Source organism: Dromaius novaehollandiae, chromosome 4 (genome assembly GCF_036370855.1).
Source record: "Dromaius novaehollandiae isolate bDroNov1 chromosome 4, bDroNov1.hap1, whole genome shotgun sequence".
In the NCBI taxonomy this organism is placed as follows: Eukaryota; Metazoa; Chordata; class Aves; order Casuariiformes; family Dromaiidae; genus Dromaius; species Dromaius novaehollandiae.
In genome coordinates this window covers 58,637,520-58,660,400 of record NC_088101.1, presented here as the reverse complement: position 1 = coordinate 58,660,400, position 22,881 = coordinate 58,637,520, and the positions used below count along the sequence as shown (strand labels likewise).

Genomic DNA, 22,881 nt, shown 5'->3' with positions numbered 1-22,881 from the left:
TGTATTGAAATGGTTGTTCTTTTGAACAATCTTTTTTTTTGAGCAAATTATACAGAAAGTTCACGGAAAAGCAGTCTTCTAAAACAACCTTAACATTGCTGTTCATTCTAACTTCAGTTTAATAAACTCCTATATAGGATTAAATGATTTTTCATGTAGTTGTTAATCACTTTTAAAAAAATCATAAAGTTTTTTTTAAAAGTCATGTACAAATACAAAGATCATAAGGATAAATGTTTTTTCAGTTTTGTACTACTGCAGTACAGACACAAATGAAAAATAGAACTGCATGGGGGGTGGTACTGTAAACTGTACACTGCCTTCTAGTTATACAGTAATGCCATTTTGTAATTTTTAAAGTAGCTAAATCAGCTTAGTGCCTAGATTTCTGATTGCATTTTTATTTATAAAGTTTTCTTAGTCCAGATGGGGGTTGTCATTGTTCTTTTAGAAAGTGAAATGTGTGTTCAGTTTATTGGGGCCTATTGTGTGATGGGACAAGATAGATTTTCCCCCCCACCCCAGCTGGACAGAAGGATAGGTGCTTGCTAAAAGTATATTGAAACAGACAGACTTTTCAATCATTTTAGAGGAATGTTTGTATTTTCCACTTCTTAAATGGAATAATTATGAAAGCAGAAAAGATCTTAAAAAAAACCCAAGAAAGCAGAGAAGGTTTACTACCTAAACTCTTTCTTTTTCATTTTGTTTTTACCCTATTCCCTAGTGTCATCTGTATCCCTAAATGAACTTCATTTTTCCTTTCTTTCTTCTTCTGGTTCTGTCCACTCTTGTTTCTATCAAGGCCTTTATCCTTTCAACTCAGGAAGAGTGACTGGGACTTGCTTCACAACTGTTTATTAGTTGGAGAAGTTGCTACTGAGCATGGAAAGGTACACTCTCTTGCTCCTAGGCTGATCTCTTTACTTTTACAGTGTTACCAGCTTGGAAAGTTAGAGATTCAAGATGGTCGTTGAGCCTGGGTCCAGTTTATTTCTGGATCTAGCTAAGTCTTGTTTTGTTAAGCTTTGCTTTTTCTTTTGTCTTAGTTTTCTCTGTCTAATTCAGTTTTGTTAATTTCTTTAAGTTACGGAGCGGCACCTGTGAATCTCAATATTAAGACAGGAGGGCGAGTTTATGGATCTTCTGGTAAGAAAATTTGCACGCTAATATTAGTAAAAATGCAAGAAAATCAATAACCCGATATGTAGCCCACATTTATGCATGTGTGCATAGTCTGTATTTTTTGTCTACAGGGTGTTTACGAAAAAGTTTTGGTGTGATGACAGTGAATTAGACAAATGTAAAATTACTACTGCTCTTAAACTGTTCAGTGTGTATTGCATTGTTTTTGTTAAACGCATCTAAAAGCTGAGTACATATACATATCTTTTTCTTTTTTTTTTGTCTTGAGTGGCGTGGTTTGCAGAGAGTGGATGATTTTGGGTTCTTTTTGCTTTTTGTTTTAATCAGGTAAGCTTATAAGGTTGCGGAAAATGCGTAGGCTTGTAGGTACATAACCTCTTATTGCCATCATTTAAGGTAAAAGTAATTACATGCAGATGTTTCTGAAGTCTTTGTTCCCTGGCACTTTCATTTGCATATCATCAGTGACGAATGAGAAATATTAATCTGATGATATTTATCAAGATTAATGTGTATTGAGGACATCATGATATTTCGTTATCGTTCATCTGTAAGATGTCTAGCTTAAATAAATTATCTGGAAAAGGAGCGACAGAGAGAGTTATAGGTATTCATGGCATTATAAAATAAGTAATTCTAGAGTTCCACAGATTCGTAAAATCAGGTTGTGACATGTATGTTTTTAGTAATATATGAAATTGGAGTTCAAGGTAAGAGTTCTGGATCACACTTAGCTGTAGAACCACATTAAGAGGATTGTGCTTAAAGCTCATTTTGAATGGGCTGTTAATGAGTGAGTTGTTTTAGCAGTCATCTGTCTCTTTTACATTTTCTCGCTTAAATATTATTATCTCTAAAGCCTTGAACGAAAAGTGATTTTGACCCTTAAGGGCCATTGAAGGTCCTAAAAGTGTTGGAAAAAGCAAAATGCAGTGACCAGCAGGTAGACAGCTCTGACTTGGTGGCAAGGGGAGCAGTAGGGGAAGCTTCATGGCTCACCAGCAGTTAAGTCATTCTTTGAATGTGCCAGAGGCTCAGTTCTTACCTTGACTACCTAGGTAAATCTGTGCACAGGGACTTAAAGTACTGAGGATGTAATAGCAGCTGAAAAAGAGCTGTCAGTGTGGTCTGTGTTTTTCTGTCAAAGGTTTAAAAGGAGGAGATAGATATTATGATGTCTTTTCTATGTTTAATTGTTTTGGTTGAAGGAAGTAATTTTCCCTTTCAAAACTTCTTACTAAATTTTAATCTGATTTTTTTTTCCAAATGTGTTGCAGCTATTAAAACTGATTTTAGTAGAGACAGAAGGCTCTAACTTTCTAACTTCCTTCACAGGTGCAAAAGTAAAAGGGGTGGATCTAGATGCACCAGGGAATATTAATGGTGTTCCACTTCTGGAAGTAGATTTAGATTCTTTTGAAGATAAACCTTGGAGAAAGCCAGGTAATGCTCTGGTTAACATTAACTGATAAGTTTCGGTAGGTTATTTTAATAGTTCCCATCTACTGTGTATAGAAGTTATCTACCCTATAGATAGAAGATACTGTACAATATTACTTACAGAAAGCAAATAAGTTACTTGATGCCTTTGTGTTGTGCCACAGAGTGTGTAGGTATGCCACATTTCTTAGTCTACATCGCACACATAGATGTCAGCAAAAAGCAATCGCAGGACTTGCCCTCAAATTCATGTATTTCCTGAACTCTGCTTGGAAAACTGTATTTCTGTGGAGGTTATTGCCATTGATCTGTGCCATATGACAGAGGATAAAGCAGAAAGGAATATAGTCCAGCCTGCTCAAGTGGTTTGGCCAGACTTGTCTAATACCAGCATTTTTTTTTATTGGCAGTACCTCTTGTTGCTCTGTGTAGTTTGTTCCAGTGTTTCCATGTTGCTTTGGCAGTGCAAATAGTGTCAACAAAGAGGGAGGGGTGGGGGGGAGAAAAGCCTTTGACAGTGATGTTTGGACTGTTTAGTGTTTGAAATATACACTGTGTATTTGAGTGTTTCCATTATCTCTGGTAGTGAAAGTACTCACTGGTTTCAAATGAAACTATGAGGAGTTAAGTGCAGAACAAGCAAAAAGGAGTGGTTCTTCATTGAACACGTAACAAAGTTATGGAACTTACAAAGATATAAGGATTGTAATATCCTGTACTATTCTGTAGGTGTCTGCTCTTGATCCCTGAGACAGGATGCTAGGCACGATGCACTTTCTCACTCAGCGTGAATATTCTTCTAGTCTTAGCTGTGAACACTGTATATGGTCTGATACGAGATTTCGTGCATTTCAGCAGTGCATCTTTCAGGTCCATAGCTGATCTGATTTGATGCTAAAATAGAAATTAAACAGAAAAAAGAAAAGATGATCTTTGTAACATGCTAAAAACTTGGGCTTTTCTATTTAAAGGGGCTGACCTCTCTGATTATTTCAACTATGGGTTCAATGAAGATACCTGGAAAGCTTACTGTGAAAAACAGAAGAGAATACGAATGGGTCTTGAAATTTTACCAGTTACCTCAACCACAAATAAAATTACGGTAATTAATACAATTTTTGTGATATTCTACGTGCTTTTTTCCCCTGTAAGCTGCTTGTGTGTCATAAGCTTGTTCTGCCCAGTACAGTGCATTTGTTAGAGTTTGCACCTGACTCCCCCCAACCCTCCCGCAACCCAAGCCCAGAATGTTCCTGTGTTGCTTCACTGGCAATTTGTGTGGATAGTGTCACAGACACAGCTAGATCGTATCTATACCATTACTCAGAATGTGGCCCATCAGTTAAGAGTTGTATGGTATCTTAATGGGCAATGTGTTATTTAACTTAGGCCGAAGACAATGCTATGGAAGTAACACCAAGTGCAGAGATTCTCGATGGCAGATACCATCTTTTTAAGGTGAATTTTAGTAAACTTTTGTTGGTTGCTCTCATTTTTGTCGAGTATTGCTTCCCATTACCCACAGACTGGTAGAAGAACAGTTGAAATGGACGTAGCCGTTATTTCAAACTCTCATCTTGCATCAGTGACTTTCTGTGTATGTCACAAAACGCTGATTAAAAACTGTTGCTTTGTTTGTCATCCTTCTGCAAGCATGTGAGTTAGTGGCCTGGTGTACTAACAGATTTCTAAGTGAAACTAATTTTGCTTTATATGATGGTTTATTTTTAGCTGTAGTGCATTTGTTTGTGCAGAATTTGTGCAGATGTGCTGGGGAAGCTTTTGTAGATTACAGCATGTTTGTTTTTCCTGTGGCCTTTGTAGCTCTTACATTTTGTTTTGTAACACTTATCCTTGGCAACTCTGAGATGTGAAAATCAATCGTTCATTTTTTTGATTGTCTATTTGTGATCAGATGGCAATAAATCAAGTATCTATAGTATTTTTCCATTAAGGAATGTTGATTTGCACAAAGCAGAAAAATCTGTATGACAGCTTTAGAGCTGAACATTGTTTTCAATCTCTCATTTTTAAAATTACTCTTTTGTTTGAATCTGAAGTTGAGTTTAAAATACAGAGGTTATTTATTTTGCTTATTTTCAATATGTTGTCAGTTTTGTTCTTGAACTCTCATTAAACCAGCTCAGAACTGTTTGTAGCTTTCTTATGTATGCTTCTGGAACAGAAGAATCAATTGTAGCCAGGTATCTTTGGTGTGATTTGTTTCCCCTCATTGTGCTGTTTGAGGGTATGCAGTAGTTTTTACTTTCTTTGTCTTAAAAAGAACAGAAGTTCCCGGGGCTTTTTCCCTTCCTTATTTTTCATAGTAATAGTGTTAATGAGATGTTGGACAATAGAGTTATGATTTCCCATTGTAGCTGGTCACTATGAGCTCAAACTTTTCTGAACTGTTGTCCTGAGGGAAGAAGGATAAGTATTCCAAACCAATACTTCCCCAATTTCTGTCTCTTTATTGACTCTGGCAAGGGTGATGGGGATCTAGTGATGAATCAGTATAGATACTTATGTTGTATGAAAGTAACAGTTTGTCACCTGTTTTACAAATGAAGGGGAGGAGTGTACATATAACAGGCTTATTTTATACTTCTGTTAATAAATTGCTCAGCTCTTCGGAATTACTAGAAGTTATATGTTATTTACATGGTATGTTTAGATTGGTCATCTATGACTGGCAAGAACTTACTTTGTCTGTGTTTTTCAGTTACTTATTAATTGAGGTTTTACAGATTTTTCAGAAAAATCCTTTAAAAAACCTCTTCTTATTAAATATTTTTCATACTTCTGGATACTAAAGTTTAATTTAATTTTTAATGAATCTTAACTATTTATATGCAGTTGGTCTCTTGTGGATGTGGGAAAGAGATGTGTGTGATTATCAGCAAGATTTTGCAAAAGCTTAATCGTTCACTTGCCTATAAGAATCCATGAGATCAGAGCCTATATCGTGTTACACCATGATTAAGCTAGCTAGATTTTCATATACTAATTCACATATATTGCTATTTATGAAACTCTTTGTTATCTAAAATCCCTGGTATCCAAATATGCAAGTTAAATAAATGGAAATTGCTTTTATGATTTTAGAAAAAATGCTTTTTTATATAGTTAAAAACTGTTCCTCTTCAGTTTGAAATGCTGGGGTTTGAGCTGTCTTACTGACCATTGCATTTTTGGCTATTTACTTCAAAATATTTTGATTTTTTTTTTCTTTGCTACTGTTTCTACTTGGGATGACACTTTTTTAGAAATGCACTCTGAAGAGTGAAATGTAGCTGTGTGGATAGTACAGTGAGAGAGTCTTTAAAAACTGGGTCAGTTCCGGTTTGTCTTTAATACTAAACCATGTAAGTAGTTTTTCTTGCATATATAATGTGCTGCTGAAATCAAACAGTATTTGAAATATTTGCACCTAAGGTCTTGCATAGCTTTAGTAATATGTCTTTGGAATTTTGCAGTACTTCAGAAACTGCAGTATGTTTTTAAAGTATCTAATCTGAACTAATGAGAAATCTTGTAAAGTTTTCATAATTGAGAGTATGAGTTGAGTGTTACTGGTATGACTCAAAAATTAAGTGGTTAATTGATATCATGGTCAGTAAGGCAGAGAGAGAATGTGTTCATTTTCTTGTTTTGTGATTTGTTTTGTTAGACATCTCCGTGGTTTAGATTTTGAAGATTTTTGAATAATCATGCTTCTTTTAAAATTAAGCTGTTATTTTGTACATACAGGACTGTGCAAGGGCGACAGGTATTTTTGATTAAAATTGGACTTACTGTCTTTTTTTGTTGCCTGTGTGCTATTTTGAGTGTTAAGGTTACAATACTTCTGAGGTGTAACTAATGATAAAACATTATTTTGAAGGTACAGCAGGGCAGAACTGGAAATTTGGAGAAAGAGTTGGCAGTGCAGTCGACCAAAGCTGATTTCACATCTCCTCCTGCCTTATTCAAATCAGGAATTCCAACAAACAGGTCAGTTAGTTGTAACTCAAGACCAAAAGCTTTTTTATACTGTTGCCTCTATGTATTTGAAGTTCATGATTTCCGTAGGAAAGAGCAGACTGTGTTTCTGTGATAGGTAGAACTGAGAGGAAGAGTGATCCTAATCACTTTTAATCTTCAGTCACCTTTACACATGAATTCTGTGCTATCTTCTTGCTTGTTCATAGAAGAGAAAGTAGAAAGAAAGAGGAGAAAAAGCAACAGGATCAAATAACAAGGCAGCTATAAAAATACAGGTGTTGATGTATGAAACCATGTTATCTGTATAGAATAAGATTAGCCAACAAATTGTCTCTAGCTAGTGTGTCCCCTCTGTAGGTGTGTGCATTAGTTAACACACCTTATCAATTAAAAAAACTGAATCAGACAGCTGCAACTTCAGCAGTCCATAGGATTCCTGGAAACAAGTCTCTTTCCAGCAAGGTAGCTTTTGCTTTTCTACATTTGAATATTTTACTATACTTTCTTTGAAATGCATGGAATGACTTCCTTAGTAGTGTCTCTTCCCCTCACTCTCCCAGCCCCAGGCTTTAACAAGTTCTGTCCTTTAATTCTAAGCTACTGCTTTTTGAGATCCTAAACTCAGCTCAGAATGAGTCCATGCTTCTGCTTTACTCTAATTAACAAGCGATTCTGCTTAGGAGTTCTATTTTTGTGGAAATTAAAAGGGATTTTATTATAGATGGTGGCAAGGGAAGTATAGCAGGTTACCTGCTTTCATCATCAACAGTTTAAGATTAATATCTATGATTTGGGTTTTTTGTGCTTCATTGGTAATTATCTCAGACGAGTCACAGGCACCTCATGTTCATTTACTGCATCCTTTAAGAGTCTGTTCAACACTCAAATATGTTTCTCTTGGGGGGAAAAAAAACCTTGTGTGATACTTTTGCTTGTATTTTGCTTTTCTGATACTCCTAGATAATTTCTCATGATGGCCTAAATTCCTTTCTGCTATCAAATTATACTGCTCTGTTTTTAGTAGATTTCAGTTCTACTTGCCAGTTTTTCTTTGTCTAAGAAATAGTTTAAATCTTCTGAACTTTTTTCCAATCCTCTATTTTTTATTTTTGTTTTCTGAATTGCTTCCAGTTTGTGTCATTCTGGTAACAGAGTTTTCAGAATTCAAGATACTATTCACAGGGTAATGATTCAAAATCTGTATTCAGAACAGAACTTGTTATAGAATTTCAGTTCTGCATACATCTCATTATTGGACAGGGAAATTCTAAAATAGTTTAGAAAGTAATTAATGACGGGTATTAAAATTTAGTTCAACTTAAAGTTGTAGAAAAAAAAGCATTTCATAGGTTTGTATACGTAGTGAGAATAAGGTCATACACGTGCACATTACAAGCTTTAGCTAGGATAAATATCTCTTACTGTGCCTCTTCTTTACCTACTGCTTTTTTTTTCCTCTTTGTGAAGGTGGCTGTCTTAGATATAAATGACCATCTTTTGATTTCTAGAAGTGCAAAGTATGAAGGTTGTTAATCGGAGGATTTTTCCCAAGAAACCTGAGATTTGTTCATTCTCTCTATGGACTTTCCCAATTTTTGCTATCTTAAAGAATGAGAGGCCAGTAAATAAACTTATTGTGTTGAGTAGATAAAGAGGAAAAAAACTGTTACATACCAGTTGTACCACTTGAGTGTTTTGGTGGTTATTGTAGATTATTTTCTATAAACTTAGTGTGAATATTGTAATTATAAGTTGTTACGATGGCAAGGCTGATTTCTTTCCATATTTAATATCTGCTCTTTTGGATGCATTAGCTTAACGTAAGTTCTTGTGTAAGGGAGAAAGGTATTTCCACTGAGCTGTGAGAAGAGACTCTGAAAGAAAAATGTTCATTAAGAAGGCTGAGCTTAGTTCAGTAAATACTTCTTGACTGTGTGCATTACATGCTTCTACTCAAATGATGTCTCCAGAATGCAGCTAGTGTTTTCTGTATATGAAAAGCTTATTACTAATTTCTTTATAACCAGTTAGTATTTTATGGGTCAGTATTTTTTCTTCTTTACCTAAACAGATCATTTTATCTGGGTAGAAATTTTTCAGCACTCCAGCTCTTTGAAAATTTAAAACAATTACTTTTATGCTGTGAGGCATTTGCCATAGCATTATTGCTGAAATTGTTAGGAACATTTCTGATGTAGCTGTGAAACTTTTCTCAGCTTCTAGCAGTAGTTGATATACTCAGTAGAAGGGAGGGAAAACTGGTACAGTTGGGTATAGTGGCATTGGTGTGGGGATTGGTAAGGAGTTGGGAATAAAGAGAAGAGGAACTCAAAGAGCAGAAAAGATAGAGACACAAGAAAAGAAAGACCTAGACAATTTATCTCACCAGAAACAGCGCCTCTTCTCAGTCACAGACAAGCACTGCCTCCAGAAAAGCCAGTTCAGGCATCGGAAAGTGGCAGGAGCGATATAGGAGGGCCGAATCACCCGAATTAAGGTAAGAAAAAAAAAATGAGGGCATGATCCTAATTTAGCATTTTAATTCCTCATTTACTAGTCAGGGCTGCCACATCACTTCCTGGATGATTTTACGCATAGATATTGCAGCACATATTTCCCTTTAATCGGAAGTCTGAGAACAGATAGTGTGTTTTGCTTTTTTGTTTGAAAGCAAACATTAAAATAATTTTGTATTTTTTTTTATTTGAGCACAGTAGGTGCTTCCATATAATGTCCTGCCAGTTGAAATTCTCCAGAAAATAAATAAGTTCTTTGAGGTATAACAAGAATACTACTCATTAGGAATATGGAGGCTTTAGCTTAGGAGATAGAAACATAATTATTGCTCATATGACAAATTCAGATAGATCTTAAATTATTTTGGAGAAATGTCTTTTCCATGTATCATAACAAAATCTGAATTTCTGTGTTAGATTTGTTTGCTTCTTAATTATACCCATCAGTAAGCAATAAATGAGCTCAGCAAAGTTGAGGATGTCCTCAAGAGGAGGATGACAAAGCATAAAGATGCAAAAGCAAGACAAGTAGGAATACAGGAACATTTTAAATAGAGATTTCTAAAGAATATTATATTTCTATAATTTTTAGTTCTGTAAGCTAGTGAATAAATGTGGCATCTTGTAGTTAGGCTTTTTTATGAAATTTGAAAATTTGTTTTTCGTAAAAACGGTTCATTGCTTATATTCTTTCTTGTAGTGGAGATAAGTGATCTCTGCAGCTATGAATTTGGAATGTAATTGGTTCTATTTTATTTTTTTCCCTCTTTGCTCTGTAGAACCTAAATAAGTTCAACTTGCCATATGAGATAGCTTTTCCAATTAGATCTCTATGGAGGGCAGTATCTGTAGTGTGAATAGCTTACAAATAACCATTCTGTAATTAGAGCAGAATCATTCACTGAGTTGCTGGAATGCTGCTTTCAAGCTATATTCTGTATGAACTCTGCTCTGAGTTCGTGTGCATCCCACGTGTGTGGTGCCTTTGGGGGTATCCACTGGGAATGCGTCTGTATCCCAGGTGCCCTTAGTGTAAAAGGGACAAACCAAGCCCCCTCTTTCCCTTGCAGACAGCACCAAGACAGAAGCATAGTAATGTCTGATTAACTTCTGAACATTAAGCTAGATAGTAACGGGAGTGGGGGGACGGGGGTCTTTGAAATTTCCCCCATGCACTAACTTGCTATGACTTAATCAGGATCCAAGGCTTCAGATTCGTCTCTTATAAAACTGCTGAACTGTTAAATAATGGACTCTGAGATGCCTCTTTTGCTTTAGTGAAGGTTTGAAGGTTATGTTTTTGAGAGAGATGTCATCTGGTGCTCCATTTGCAAGAGAACATGTGCCTTTCTCCCTTTCAATCTCAAACTCTTCTGATAGAGGACATAATGAAATCCTTATTGCATTCTCAGGGAAAAAGAGAATTTGTTCACTTCAAGGCATGACTGCGAATTCCTGGACTCATCCCTCATTGAAGAAGTTGGCATCTGTTCAGAACAGTAATTGAGATACCATTATAAAACATTATAAATAATTAGTGTAGCAGAGTTTTTTTTCTGGACTTAGGCTATCGGATTCCAGAGGTCCAGATTTTTAGGATGGGATGTTAGATAGAAGATTATCTCTGGAAAATCTAATTGATTCTTGATGCTTTAGTGCCTACTGTGTCTTTTTCAGGCTTCATTGGAATTGAGATATTTGAGCAATTGGAGTCAGAGCTATCAGTCTGGCAGAACTTGGAGCTGGTCCCAGCTTCCAGCTGCTCTCCCTGCTATTTGTATTACTCTGCTTGGTAGTCCACCAGAAACAAAAATTTGGGAACTCCTCTTCTAAAAACTGGAAGTCTATTTTCTTTCCCTTGGATTTCTATTGTGAAATTTCCTGAAAGCTTTTCCCAGTCCTTCTTTCATTTTGTTACGTATCTTGCTATTGGTAAATACTGTCACTTTTCTCCACTGTTGTTTCCTTTATTGGTACAACACAGATGTATGTCTGTTTTCCTGATTCGTTAATAAGGTAATTTTATACCTCATTTTCTCATGCAGTTGACCTAAACGAATCCTGCTTTTTAACCTCTTCTAGAAATTGTGGGCCTTAAAGCAGGCAGATTTTGTGTGATCTGTATCAGAATAATAGTTATAACTTCACTATAAAGCTAGGTTTCTGGGTTTCATCTGTTTTTGGCCTGCAAACAGAAAAGTTCCGTATACTTCAGATACTTTCAGTCTTCAAAATTATATTTCCACAGTGTCACAAATACCAAGTTTTAGTTTTAATAGATGCCATTTAGATCCTTGTGACATAATTTTTTGCTCTGGCATAGGTGGAATCCTGTTTTATTTTCATTATGTTCTTATGTAGTTGATTTATTGAAGATTTTGAGAGACTGATTATGCTTTAAATTTTAGTGGTTCTATCTAATTTTTTCCCATGGCATCATATCTTCGCTCTCAGTGTAGCATTATTATTCAGCCATGATAAGGGGGGGAAAAAAATCCACCGCAAGTCCCAGAAAGTTAATTTTAGAGGTTTGGTTAATGATACTGCAGTTGACGACTGTGTCACAAAGATCTCAGATGCTTTTTGAGACTTAAAGATAAGTCTCTTAACAGACTATGTGAGTACGTGCATGAGGGTTCAGAATTTTATAGTAGAAAGATCTTCAATCTGATGAGCATAAACTTAATAGATTCACTGATGTGGAAACTAAAGCATGATGCATTCAAACTTGAAATTTACTCATTAACTCCAGCATGGACTGGAATAACTTGCCAATTATTGTGAACTCTGTCATTGAAAATTTAAATTCTGGATTGTGTTTTTCTAAATAGCTTGCCTTTCTTCAAATCAAAATTAATTACATTAATTAAATGAAGCTGTATAGACCTTCAGATACAGCCCTCTAGACAAGAGGGTTCAGTCTAGAATCTGTTAATTCATGTTCACAGTTTTCCTGACATGCTTGCTTTCTGAACTACTCCTGGTTTTTTCTTTGTTCCTTGAGCTCTTCTTAGTTTCACTTACTTGTGTTTTAATAATTGTTAGTAAAGTACTGCTTTTCTGTAGTACAGTTCTTGTATTCCATTTTCTTTGGTTTAGTTCCTGTGATCTATACTTCATTACCTTTTTTTTTTTAGTAATCGTTATAATTACCTTTTAAGATAAGAATTATGGTACTTTTCTGACAATTTCCCCCCGCCCAAGAAAAAGAATGGCAAAAAGAGATGGCCAAGAATTCTTGAGTTTGTTTCTGCAGCTTTATCACTTTGTAAATGTATAATGAGGACAAGGCGGTGCTTGCTCTGGGCCAGAAGGTGGGCACAAGGTCTTTGGACTCGTGCTCTGAAGAGGAAAATGAAATCATAGTGTGAAGCCTTTTGACATGTTTGTTGGCATCCCTAATGGAATGGGATTGCTGTAATCACTTCAGCCTTACTATATTTGTTCTTTTTTTTTTTTAAGTATCAATATAAAATCTCGCCTTTATCTAACTACAAATTAATATTCTTTTCTGTTTGAATGTGGGACCAAAAATGTAGAAAGACACCCTGAAATAATTGGAAATAACAGCCGTTCATGAAGCTTGTCCTTCCTTGCTTTACCTGAGCATTATATTTTGTGGGAGTACTTCTGAAGAGAGCCTTAAAACAAGATAGTGCAACAGAATGTTAGAAAAAAATATGCATATTGGGCAGTATTAAAGCTGTGGTGAAAGTACTCAAAGTCATTTTTTGAATAGGTAAAGAAAAGCCTGTTTTCAACAATTTGCCTTTCTTAATTATTTTGCATCATAGTTTTTGAAATTTTAGTGATTAAAAAAATCCCACGAATCCTTATTAAGCAGTTATGGAGGATTTGTGTAGGAAAGTTGAAATAGCACTAAGGGATGGTTGTCTGGTGACAGAGAAATGTGACTATAGATAACAATATCTTCATATATATATATGTGTGTGTGTATATATATATATTCCTGTCTGTTGAGTTGTATATCTGGGAAATTTAAAATATATTTAGAACAAAAAAATTGAAATTGGGGGAGAAATTTAGCCTTATGCAATTATTAGTGCTAGAATTTGTTCAACATGCCAAGGCTAAATCTATCTTTTTACAGAGATACAGTAGCTTTATTTTTTTTCTCAAGTGTTTCATCTATTTTGTTGTTAGAAGTAAACTAATGGATTTTTTGATAAGGTTAATTAAGATTAATTGCTTTTTGCTACCAAGAATTACAGTGTTGTTACCAAGAATTTTTGGCTTCTGTTCTTTCCAGCAAGCTTGAGCTCTAAGAACAACTCTCAGTCTGTATTTCCAACTCTTGTCTGTCTGAAGTAGGCAGTGTGTTTTATCTGGGGCAATAAGGAAAGTATACCATATGTCATTCGGGTATGAAAATCTGAACAACCTTGGTGCCAATAAGAACAGCCAAGTTGGTGCTCTAAGGTGGTATTTAGTCTGTAGATAGCAAAGACAGCTCTCTTGCAGGATGAAGGATCTTTTGTTCAAGGCTGCAGAGTATTTTACAGAGTGAATAATAGGTTTCATCTTTAATATTGTCCCCTGATCCAGGTCCTAACAGGAACAAGTGAATAGAAAGAGAAATTCTGTTACCTTACTATTGATATTTCTCTTACATTTGCTTACGCCATAATGGTGGAACAATGATACTGAAGTCAATTTGATAGGAGCTTAACAATCTGTCTTCACACCAGACCTTTGTGGAGTGAAGGCAGAGAAAAGTTATCCTAACTACTGATTAGGACAGTAACCAGATTACCAAAGCTGATTATGAAACTTTGCTCTGATTAGTTCTTTGCTATGGAGACCTCAGTAAAAAATTACAGCTTGTTTCTTCAACCTGAGGAAAGAAAGGGAAGCCCCACGTGTATACAATTAGGAAAAAACAAAGAAAGAGAAAATTTTTAAAGAATTCATAGTGTTACAGCATGGCACAGATTTTTAACATGCATTTATTTATGTATTTATATTTACATAGGTATAAAATATTTTTTCACAGTGGAAAACAGGTTTGTTTTTTAAGAAATCCCCCTGGAGCCCTTTTCCCAGCAGAATCGCCCCTTGTTCTTTTGTCTTATTGATGCAGGTGACTCAATATCAATTTAGCTTTTTTTAGAGAAAATAATAAATTTGCCTGTTACCAGTTGAGAAGGAGATCTTGGAATTGTTGCTGCTTCTCAGAATATCAATTTCTGCTCTTACCTAAAACAAGCAAATAGAGTGTTAGCAATCATTAGCAGTGGAGAACAAAACTGAAAAAGTCATTACGACAGCACATAGAGCCACAGAGTGTTGTGAGCTGTATATTCTCTGTGGTTCAGTTCATGTCACATTAGCAACAATATAGTATAAGTAGAAAGGGTCCACAAAAAGGTAACACAAATAATGTATATTACACATTTTTGTATGAGGAGAGATGTAGACTAGTTCAGCCAGGGAGAGAGATGACTGAGAAGAGATACAACACAGGTCAGTAGTAACCCAAGAATATTTCGGTGCCAGAGAAAAAGGAACATTTCTTCATTATTTTTCTTAACATGAGGACTGTAGGACACCAAATGAAGTTGGCAGGCAAAAAAGAAGCTGAAACAGATGAAGAGAAGTACTTTTACACAGAACACATTGTTGAAATTCATTGTAGAAGGTAAAATTATGTACAAGTGTGTTCAAAAGGGATCAGACATGTTAATCAGGGTTATTATATCCTGGAAGTCCCAAAAATTTTTGATGGGCAGAAATTGGGAGGGAAAGACTGTTTGTATATACGTCACTTTTTTTTGTCGTCTTTCCCTGAAAATCCAGTTACTAGCTATTCTTAAGAAAGATTACTGTACTAGGTAGACCTTTGGTCTGATCTGTTGTAGCTGTTTTTAATTCACATTACATTCTTATATTGCCTGATTGGGTTGTAAGGGAATCTGAGGTGAGTCTTGTGCTGTTCTGTTGTTAGTTTTGTTTAGCTGTACAGATGTTTTGAAGCTGTTTGAGAGGCATTTCGCATTTTGGAGATCTGAGGACCAGAAGTATGAATGGCTGGTCTAAGAATCCTCTGAGTTGGAGGCAAGGTATTAATCTAAGGAGAGAATCAATTTTTAGTAGTTTCAAATACTTTGGTTGGTATTAAGACTGTATACTGCAAGTTGGGAAGGATGATGGGTGATTTGTTCAATATGTGCTGCAATATCTATAGTATGCACATTAGCATTGGCTGACGTGTATTTCTGCCTCCTCACTTAACCTTGTCCTCTCTCATTCTTTCATGGAGTCTTCCAGTGTGGTTTCTGCAGTTTTAAAAGTGTATTTAATGGGTAGTATAACTATTTCACTGTTTAGATTTTTGTAGAAGTTCCGTTTAATATATTCTTATTAAAGCTTATTGGTACTCTCATTGTATTATTCCTTATGTTTTGCTTTCATAGATTGCAAAAATGTAGATTTATTTTCTTTAAGAGGATGGAAGGAGAATGTGGAGACAGTCGCCCTTCATCCTGCAGAAGTCTTTCCTGATGCTTTGTTTAGTTCTACATGCTTGGTGTATTTCAGGAAATTTATCGTGTTTAATGTTCTTCAGCAACTTTGTGGCTTTTATCTTTATACAGGAGAAAGAGCTTATGGACTTACATTGCTCTGTATGCCACAAGAGGGTTTTTTTTTAATGCTGCTTGTTACTGAGTCTGGTTTGTCCTGTGTTACAGGCGATTATCTGGCACGATAGATGTGATTGGACAGACCATCACTATCAGCAGGGTGGAAGGACGGCGGCGTGCTAATGAAAACAGCAACATACAGGTTTTATACTGCAGATTTACACAGTCTTTGACTAATAGGCTTTTTTCCTTTCACCTTAACTTCTGATTAAAACACTGTAATGTATATGAATGAGAAATACAGAAGAATTTTTAATTTCAGGAAGAAAGTTTTGACGGTTAAATAAATTAAGATGAAATAGTTGATATATTTTCAAAAGATACATGTTTTGGTGCACATTTTACTCAAAGGAAATGATCAATATTACAGGCTTACAACCTAAGAGACAGTATTGCCTCTACTAGACAAAGACAGATATTTAAACTGAGTATCCTTTCATTCCTCACCTCAGCTGGACAGTAATGCTGAAAATGAAAGTGTCTTTGCTTGCCATTCTTGAAGGAATAAATAGCTGATAGTCCATTTTTTATGAAGTTGCATTACTTTTCCATAAATTGCAAGATTAGTCTTTATGGCCTTCGTGTTTATGGTCTTGGGTTATTTTCAGAAGAAAATAAACACATTAAGGTTGAATATGATTTGTCTTCCCTGACAAATCTGTGGAAAAGAATCACAGTTGTTTTGAGTTCTAACTGCATTTCCATGCCAACTTAGGTTAAGGCTAAACTGTGAAGATAGTAATAGATTGTAGTGGTTGTACTTAAAACACTGCAGTGTTTTTTTTCAACTGAGCTTCGCACAGTGCTTAATCAAGTAATTCAAACTCTTTGGATTTTCATGCTTTTCATAGTGATTTTTTACTTTCCTTTACATATAAATCTAAGATGGTCTTTTAGTCCATATTCAGATGGCCTATATTCCGTATAAAATCTTGTGTTTATTGTTCCCTACTGGCTCTTCCTGGGCCATTAAAGGTACCTGGGGAGTACAGGACACTGAACATAGGATGTAGGTGTAATTTATACTGTCTGAATATGGCTCTTTAGGTGCATAAGTAATGCTTTCCTGATATAGTAACTGGAAAGAGAGGAAACCTATGTTCTACGCTTTTTACATAGCAATTGTAACTATAGTTTGATATTTTACAGGTTCTTTCAGAACGATCTAATCCTGAAGTAGACAATTTTACCAAGCCACCTCCATTTTTCCCTCCAGGAGCTCCACCTACCCACCTTCCACCACCTCCTTTCCTCCCACCCCCTCCAACTGTCAGTACTGCTCCACCTCTGATTCCCCCACCAGGTAAATGTCCTACATTACGTAGAATATGGGAAATGAGAGAGTGGTGCTTGATGATTGTGAATTCAAGAAATACATTCCTTGCACGTTGACTGCATGGGTAGAATTTCAGAATTCTATGTTTTAGTCTTTTCATAAGTATATCTGGAAGGCAGAAACAGAAACTTCTGTCTTTACTTTCTCAGTGAGAGTAGTCAGAAGTAGTATCTAAAAACTAAATGTCGGGTCTTGCGTCCTTGAAAATGTCTGAAGTGAGAAGCTGCTTTTCGTGATTCAACTATTGTTAATGCTATTGAGAGGTACATGTTAACAAATTATTCCAAAGTTTGCACCAAGAAAGTTGGTATCCTATGAATTTGTGCTGAATTTAGATTCTTTGGTGTGTAAGGTCCAAGCACCAACTGAAGCTTTAATTCCACCCTCCCCTCACAGCGTATGCGAATTCTCAAATGTCTGATAAGAATTACATTTGTGCTGCAGCCTTTCAGTCAGATCTTACTAGCACCTGCTGTTTCTATCCAGCTTCCTGTACCTGTGTAGCTTAGAGGAAGCAAAGCTCTTTGAGACTTGCTCTCATTGTTCAATCTGGTTTGAAATTTACCCATATTTATTAAAGAGGGGCAGTGTCCTGGGCGTTTGCACAAATAGTGCAGTTACCTGAGTGGTACCATCTTAAAGAATTAGGTTAAAAAGGAGCAGTGAAGGAATGAAAGAGAATGGTCAGTGAGAAATGGAAACAGATGCAGGAACTTCCAGGAGTATCAGAGTAGGAAAATAAAAGATTTAGTTATATAAGAGACTGATAGGAGGTGGAGATCCTTTCCTTATTTTCTCCTCTTGCTCATTGCATTCTTCTTGCCTTGTTCTGAAATCTTTTCCATTTGCATAGGGAATCTTTTAAAAGTGTCTGTTAATACTCTTACGTACAAACAAGGCAGCAACGTTATTCTTTCTGTGTAATGGCTTTGGGTGGGCCTTTACAGTGTTTAAATCTTCTCATGGAAGAAGTTGCTTTCTTCAATTGCTGTTGATTTTAAAACTATCTGCTCCTGCTGGCTGGCAAGTTCTGGCTTATATCAGTGACCATCACACACAAAATGGTGCAGCCTAGCAAAGAGAAGGGGAAGAGATTTAAAAATTAGATTATTCCATGCTTTCTTCCAAGTTTATATGCATAAATGTAAAAATGGGTTATCTATAGAGAGAATATGCTACTGCTCTGGCACTTTTGTGAAGTTTCTTTACTGCTTTGGGGACAGGAAGGACGGAGACTTAACACTAGTGTTAACTACGGTTTTAAACTATATTAAAATGTTTCTGATAAAATAACGTATGCAATACATTGCAAGTTGTTAGAAAGTAGTTATGATCTTGATTATAGCTGTGTTACAGAGATCTGTGTTGTATATTATTAAAAGCTTGACAGGATTTCCCCCCACACATACACACTTAGTGAAGCGATGTCATTTAGGTGTACTGCAATATTCATATGAAACCCCTCACCTGTTAAGCTTAAAGGTGGAAAAAAAATGCACGTGTTACAGATCTAGTGAGCAGGTTTGGCTTTAGTCTTGCGATTTGCAGACAGGTTTACGACATACACTTGTCCAGAAAGTCTCCTTCAACATCCTTCTGTGCTTCAAGTAGATTTGAAAATAACGATTAAGAGCTGTGGATTTGGTTTCTTCAGGCCTGTGTTTTAATTGTGCTGTTGCCAGCTCTTTATCTTCAAAGCTGTTCCTAAAATAGAATCAGCCATCCCTCCTAGGTTCATTGGAGGGGGAGGAAAAAGCTCAGTTACCCAATATTAAACTGGGACTACTTGCCAGAAAATTTAAGTATTCCAAATATAAAACATCCTCCAAAAGCCCCTTTGAAAAAGGATCCTGCTTTGAAGTTAGGTGTCTTGTTCTGAATTCATTCACTCTTGTGATTCACATCTTTTTTTGAGGAATGAGTTCTGGAATTATTCGAAGGGCCAAATGCAGAAAACGCTGAAATGCTACTGGGAAATCACTATAATTGGCTATAGTAAAAATGTATTGCTTTTTGTTTGCTTGTTTTTTACTATGTAACAAGTCTGAAGAATAATATGGGTGCTTCTGTTTCATAGACTTTAAAAGTCATTTCATGTATTTTGGTATAAGAACGTAGTTTAAATGTGACGTATTTGTGATATTTAAAAAGTACTCTGAAGTATTAAACTTCTGTTGTATAATTTTGGGAAGTTTAACTACATAGATATTTTATCAAGTTACTAGGACTTAGCAAGTGATTGTACATCATACATCTGCTGAGCCTGAGCAGTCTAAGTGTGTACTTTTCAGCTTGTGATAAATGAGAGATAATTTGACTTAGCTTAGCCTGTGATGAAAGAAGTTTTTATACCAAGCTGAGTTATATTACATTGCCATGGGCTATTACACAGTTCAGCTAACTTTCAGTATGTTGTTAAGCTGCAGCAACTTATGTTTGACTCCTGCTCACAAGGATAGCACATGTGGCATTGCTTGCCTTTAATAAAACCTACTTGATATTTGGCAAATATTTACCAGTCTTGAGTTAAGTAGAATGGTATACAGTGTCCTGAAAGCAATTTTGAGCACATTATGCAGAGTGTAAATAAGCCACAGTAAAACGCTGCACTAATGCCATTTGGATTGCTTTTGATATACAAGTCAGAATATTTAAGTTTAGGCCAGGTGTATGTTTGTGACACTGCAGTGTGTCATAGAGACGTAATCTGTACTAAATCATCTTCTTGGATTGATACTCAAGTTTAATGTATACGTCCAAGAAATGAATCAATGTTTTTTTCCCTCACTCAGAAGTAATTGGCTGATGATTTTGTACTTCAAATACTTTTTCATACCCTGGGTTAATAACCCTTTAGTTATCTGCAGAGTAGAGGGCCTGTTGATATGGAGGTAGAGGAAGAGTGGCAAGTTATTTCTAAGAGAAGATAGAGCTGAGCCCTTCATAATGTTTAGAACAAGGAAAGATTGGAGGGAAGGGAAGATTTTGATTTGCGGTAAAATCATGGTTTCTTTTCAGTTGGTGATTTGTGGTGTCCAGTGGGGTTGTTATTTTTAGTTCTCAGGTACTCTTCGGAAGGTGCTTTAAGTTTTTTTTCCATGATGATGAGGACTGAGATCAAAGATGGAGAGATTGTTTTGTGAGTCTCTTGATTATTATTACTCTGTCAGCCTGCTCTTTTGAATGGCTTGTTTTATGCTGCTGTCATATCCAAGTTAGTGCAGAATGGGGTTTTTTGACTGAATTAAGGAGGAAGAGACAACTTGCTTGTGACTTTGTTGATATAAAAGATTTCCTGTTAGTTATCTACTTCAGTAATTGCCAGATTCACTTACTGAAATATGCATAAATGGGACATATGTCAAACTACCCATAATTTCTTCAGGCCTTTTATATTTTTAAAATGTAAATTCATAATGTTCTAGAAGATAAGGGTTGGAGTCTTGTGAAAAATTTAAATAAACTATTATTCATTTGTAAGTAGAATTTGTAAGGCAGATTTTATTATTATTATTATTATTATTTTTAATGATCAGGGGATTTTCTGTAAATCCTCTCCTGTACTGATATAAGGTTGTCTTTTCAGCAGAAAGTGATACCTCGTTTTTAGACACTGAAGTTCCATTAAGCAAAATCTTTTTACTTACCTGTATAGACTACTGGATATGATTTTCATAGATTCTCAAGCTATAGATTTTAAGTTGCATGCCTAACATTTCAACACTTAAATCCACATTATTACGCCAAGGAAAAGTATCTTGGCTTTCAGATGAGATAACTTTCTGTAGGTCTCCTTAGCTCAGTAAAAGAAATTGGAATTGCACTCTTTCAGCATTAAAAGGCTGAAATTTAGGTATTTGAGTTTGATTATTTGGGCTTAATACTTCTTGATTTTTCTATCCTGCAAAATCTTTTTTTTTTGCTTCTATTGAAGCAGGGGAAAGCTTTCATAAGTTTAGTTTTGAGAGGAGTAACCTGCATGGTTAATAAGTGCAATGGTCAAGCTCTAACAAGGTATTTGTGTTCTGCTGTTCATGTGTCTAAACACCACGAAAATGTATGGGAAGCTAAGCAGGCTGTCTTTGTGTATCTTGATCTTAAACCTGGTCCAGAGGCCCTTGGGGGGGTTTCTGTTGCCTTCAGTGCTTTTCAGCTCAGAACCCACTTACATAAAATACTTGAATCTGATACAGTAATGGTAGCTGAGGGGTGTTTTGTGGAGTTTGAGGGAGGTTTACCGTAAGTGATTAAAACTACTGCCCTGAAAGTAAAGTTTCTTTTTCTGCTTGAAAAATGAGCCAGGAAGAAAGCCAGCAGAGTTAGAATGATTTTTGAATGTGTTCGTAGTAAAGGATGCTCCCTTCTCAGGTTTTTGCAAGAGAACAGAGTCCTGAGCTGTTTTTGTTTTTTTTTTTTTTTTTTTTTTTTTTTTTTTAAAAACCTCCGAATAGCAATTGAATGAGTAATTGCAGTATGGTGTAGCATTTAGGGAAAAGTCTGTAATGCTTCTTGTTGCCAGAATATTTTGTCCATGTGGACTTAGTATTTCCTATACTAAGCATTAAAAGGTCAGAAGCCAATTATATTTCCTTTCATCTAGTAATGGAATTTAAGATAAACCAGATATATTCTGTGGTATGTTATTTTCCTTTTCGATGCCTAACATTTTAGGGTTGTGGATTTACTTCTAATCTTGAGACCTGGAATCGTTCTTTGTCATTTTTGTTTCTAATGAAATAAGATTCTGAAGGGCTAGAACTTGAAATAAAAAGCCAGATGTCACAGGGCTCGCATAGAATCTTAACAGTTGGGAATACTGTGAGTTCTTAATCTGAGGACACAAAAAATAAGTTATTTTTCTTGATTGTATATGTTGTGATATCTTAATATGATTTTAGAACTATAGATAGTGAGCAAAAATTTTTTACTATAACTGATGCATTATTTATTGTCTTTTTAGGTATACCAATAACAGTGCCACCACCAGGTAAACTTAACTAGATTTTTTTTTTAATTTGGTTAAAAAAATAAATTTAATTGATATGCAAGTTATCAACTTCCTTTTAGTTATATACATATAAAAGTTCATAAATACAGAGTGATATGTGTAGACATAGGCACAGTTATTTTGATGCAAGGTGGAAAAAAATTAATGCTCTTGATTACTGGACTTACCCTACCAGGTCTCTGGCATGTGCATGCTTCCTTTTTTTCCTTCCATTCTTTTAATAGTTATGTAGAACAATGTGCTTTCTGCTGTAAAGTATCAGTAGCTACTCAAGCTTTTTCCTACGCTTCTAAATTCTTGCATGTTTTAAGAACGATAAGGTATTTGATTTGAAGCACTGAAAATACATGGAATATGTTTGCCATTGTATGCCTAGCCCAGTTTTTACATTTTTTTTTTCTCTCTTTCCTCTCCGATTAATTATTACAGGCTTTCCACCCCCACCTGGCGGTCCTCCACCTTCCCTCATACCCACAATAGAAAGGTGATTATTTGTTTTGAAATCTTACAAAGCAGTATATCGGTATTCTGTAATGGAAATAAAATAGGTATTAGTAAGCATTCTTACATTACCCAATGTTCTATGGATTTTATTTGGAGCTGAGGAGATGGCTTCAGATTTTTACAGTCATTTTCCACAAGTGCTGCTAGTCTCGCATGTATTTTACACTTAGTATTCTTTCGAATAGGTTACTTTACCACTTACTAGTTTTGTTGAGTGATGACACTTTATAAATGCCGAGAGTTGAGAACAAAGTTAAGATAAAGATTGTTAAAGTATTCCTTAGT

The 22,881-nt window shown here is 35.6% G+C and overlaps 1 protein-coding gene across 7 annotated transcripts in view; it reads left to right on the top strand.

Annotated features, from left to right (window-relative positions):
* The window catches only part of FIP1L1 (factor interacting with PAPOLA and CPSF1), a 45,936-nt gene that overhangs the window by 7,656 nt on the left and 15,399 nt on the right, over positions 1-22,881 (top strand). For 3 of the 7 annotated variants that reach the window (XM_064511153.1, XM_064511150.1, XM_064511149.1), the window contains exons 5-14: positions 1,088-1,149; positions 2,482-2,589; positions 3,558-3,688; positions 3,976-4,044; positions 6,470-6,579; positions 8,960-9,067; positions 15,797-15,890; positions 16,898-17,051; positions 22,045-22,071; positions 22,522-22,576. In XM_064511153.1, coding sequence (XP_064367223.1) covers positions 1,088-1,149; positions 2,482-2,589; positions 3,558-3,688; positions 3,976-4,044; positions 6,470-6,579; positions 8,960-9,067; positions 15,797-15,890; positions 16,898-17,051; positions 22,045-22,071; positions 22,522-22,576 — 918 coding nt within the window. The remainder of the gene's footprint in view (positions 1-1,087; positions 1,150-2,481; positions 2,590-3,557; positions 3,689-3,975; positions 4,045-6,469; positions 6,580-8,959; positions 9,068-15,796; positions 15,891-16,897; positions 17,052-22,044; positions 22,072-22,521; positions 22,577-22,881) is intronic. The other 4 variants (XM_064511155.1, XM_064511154.1, XM_064511151.1 and 1 more) reach the window with 3 other exon arrangements.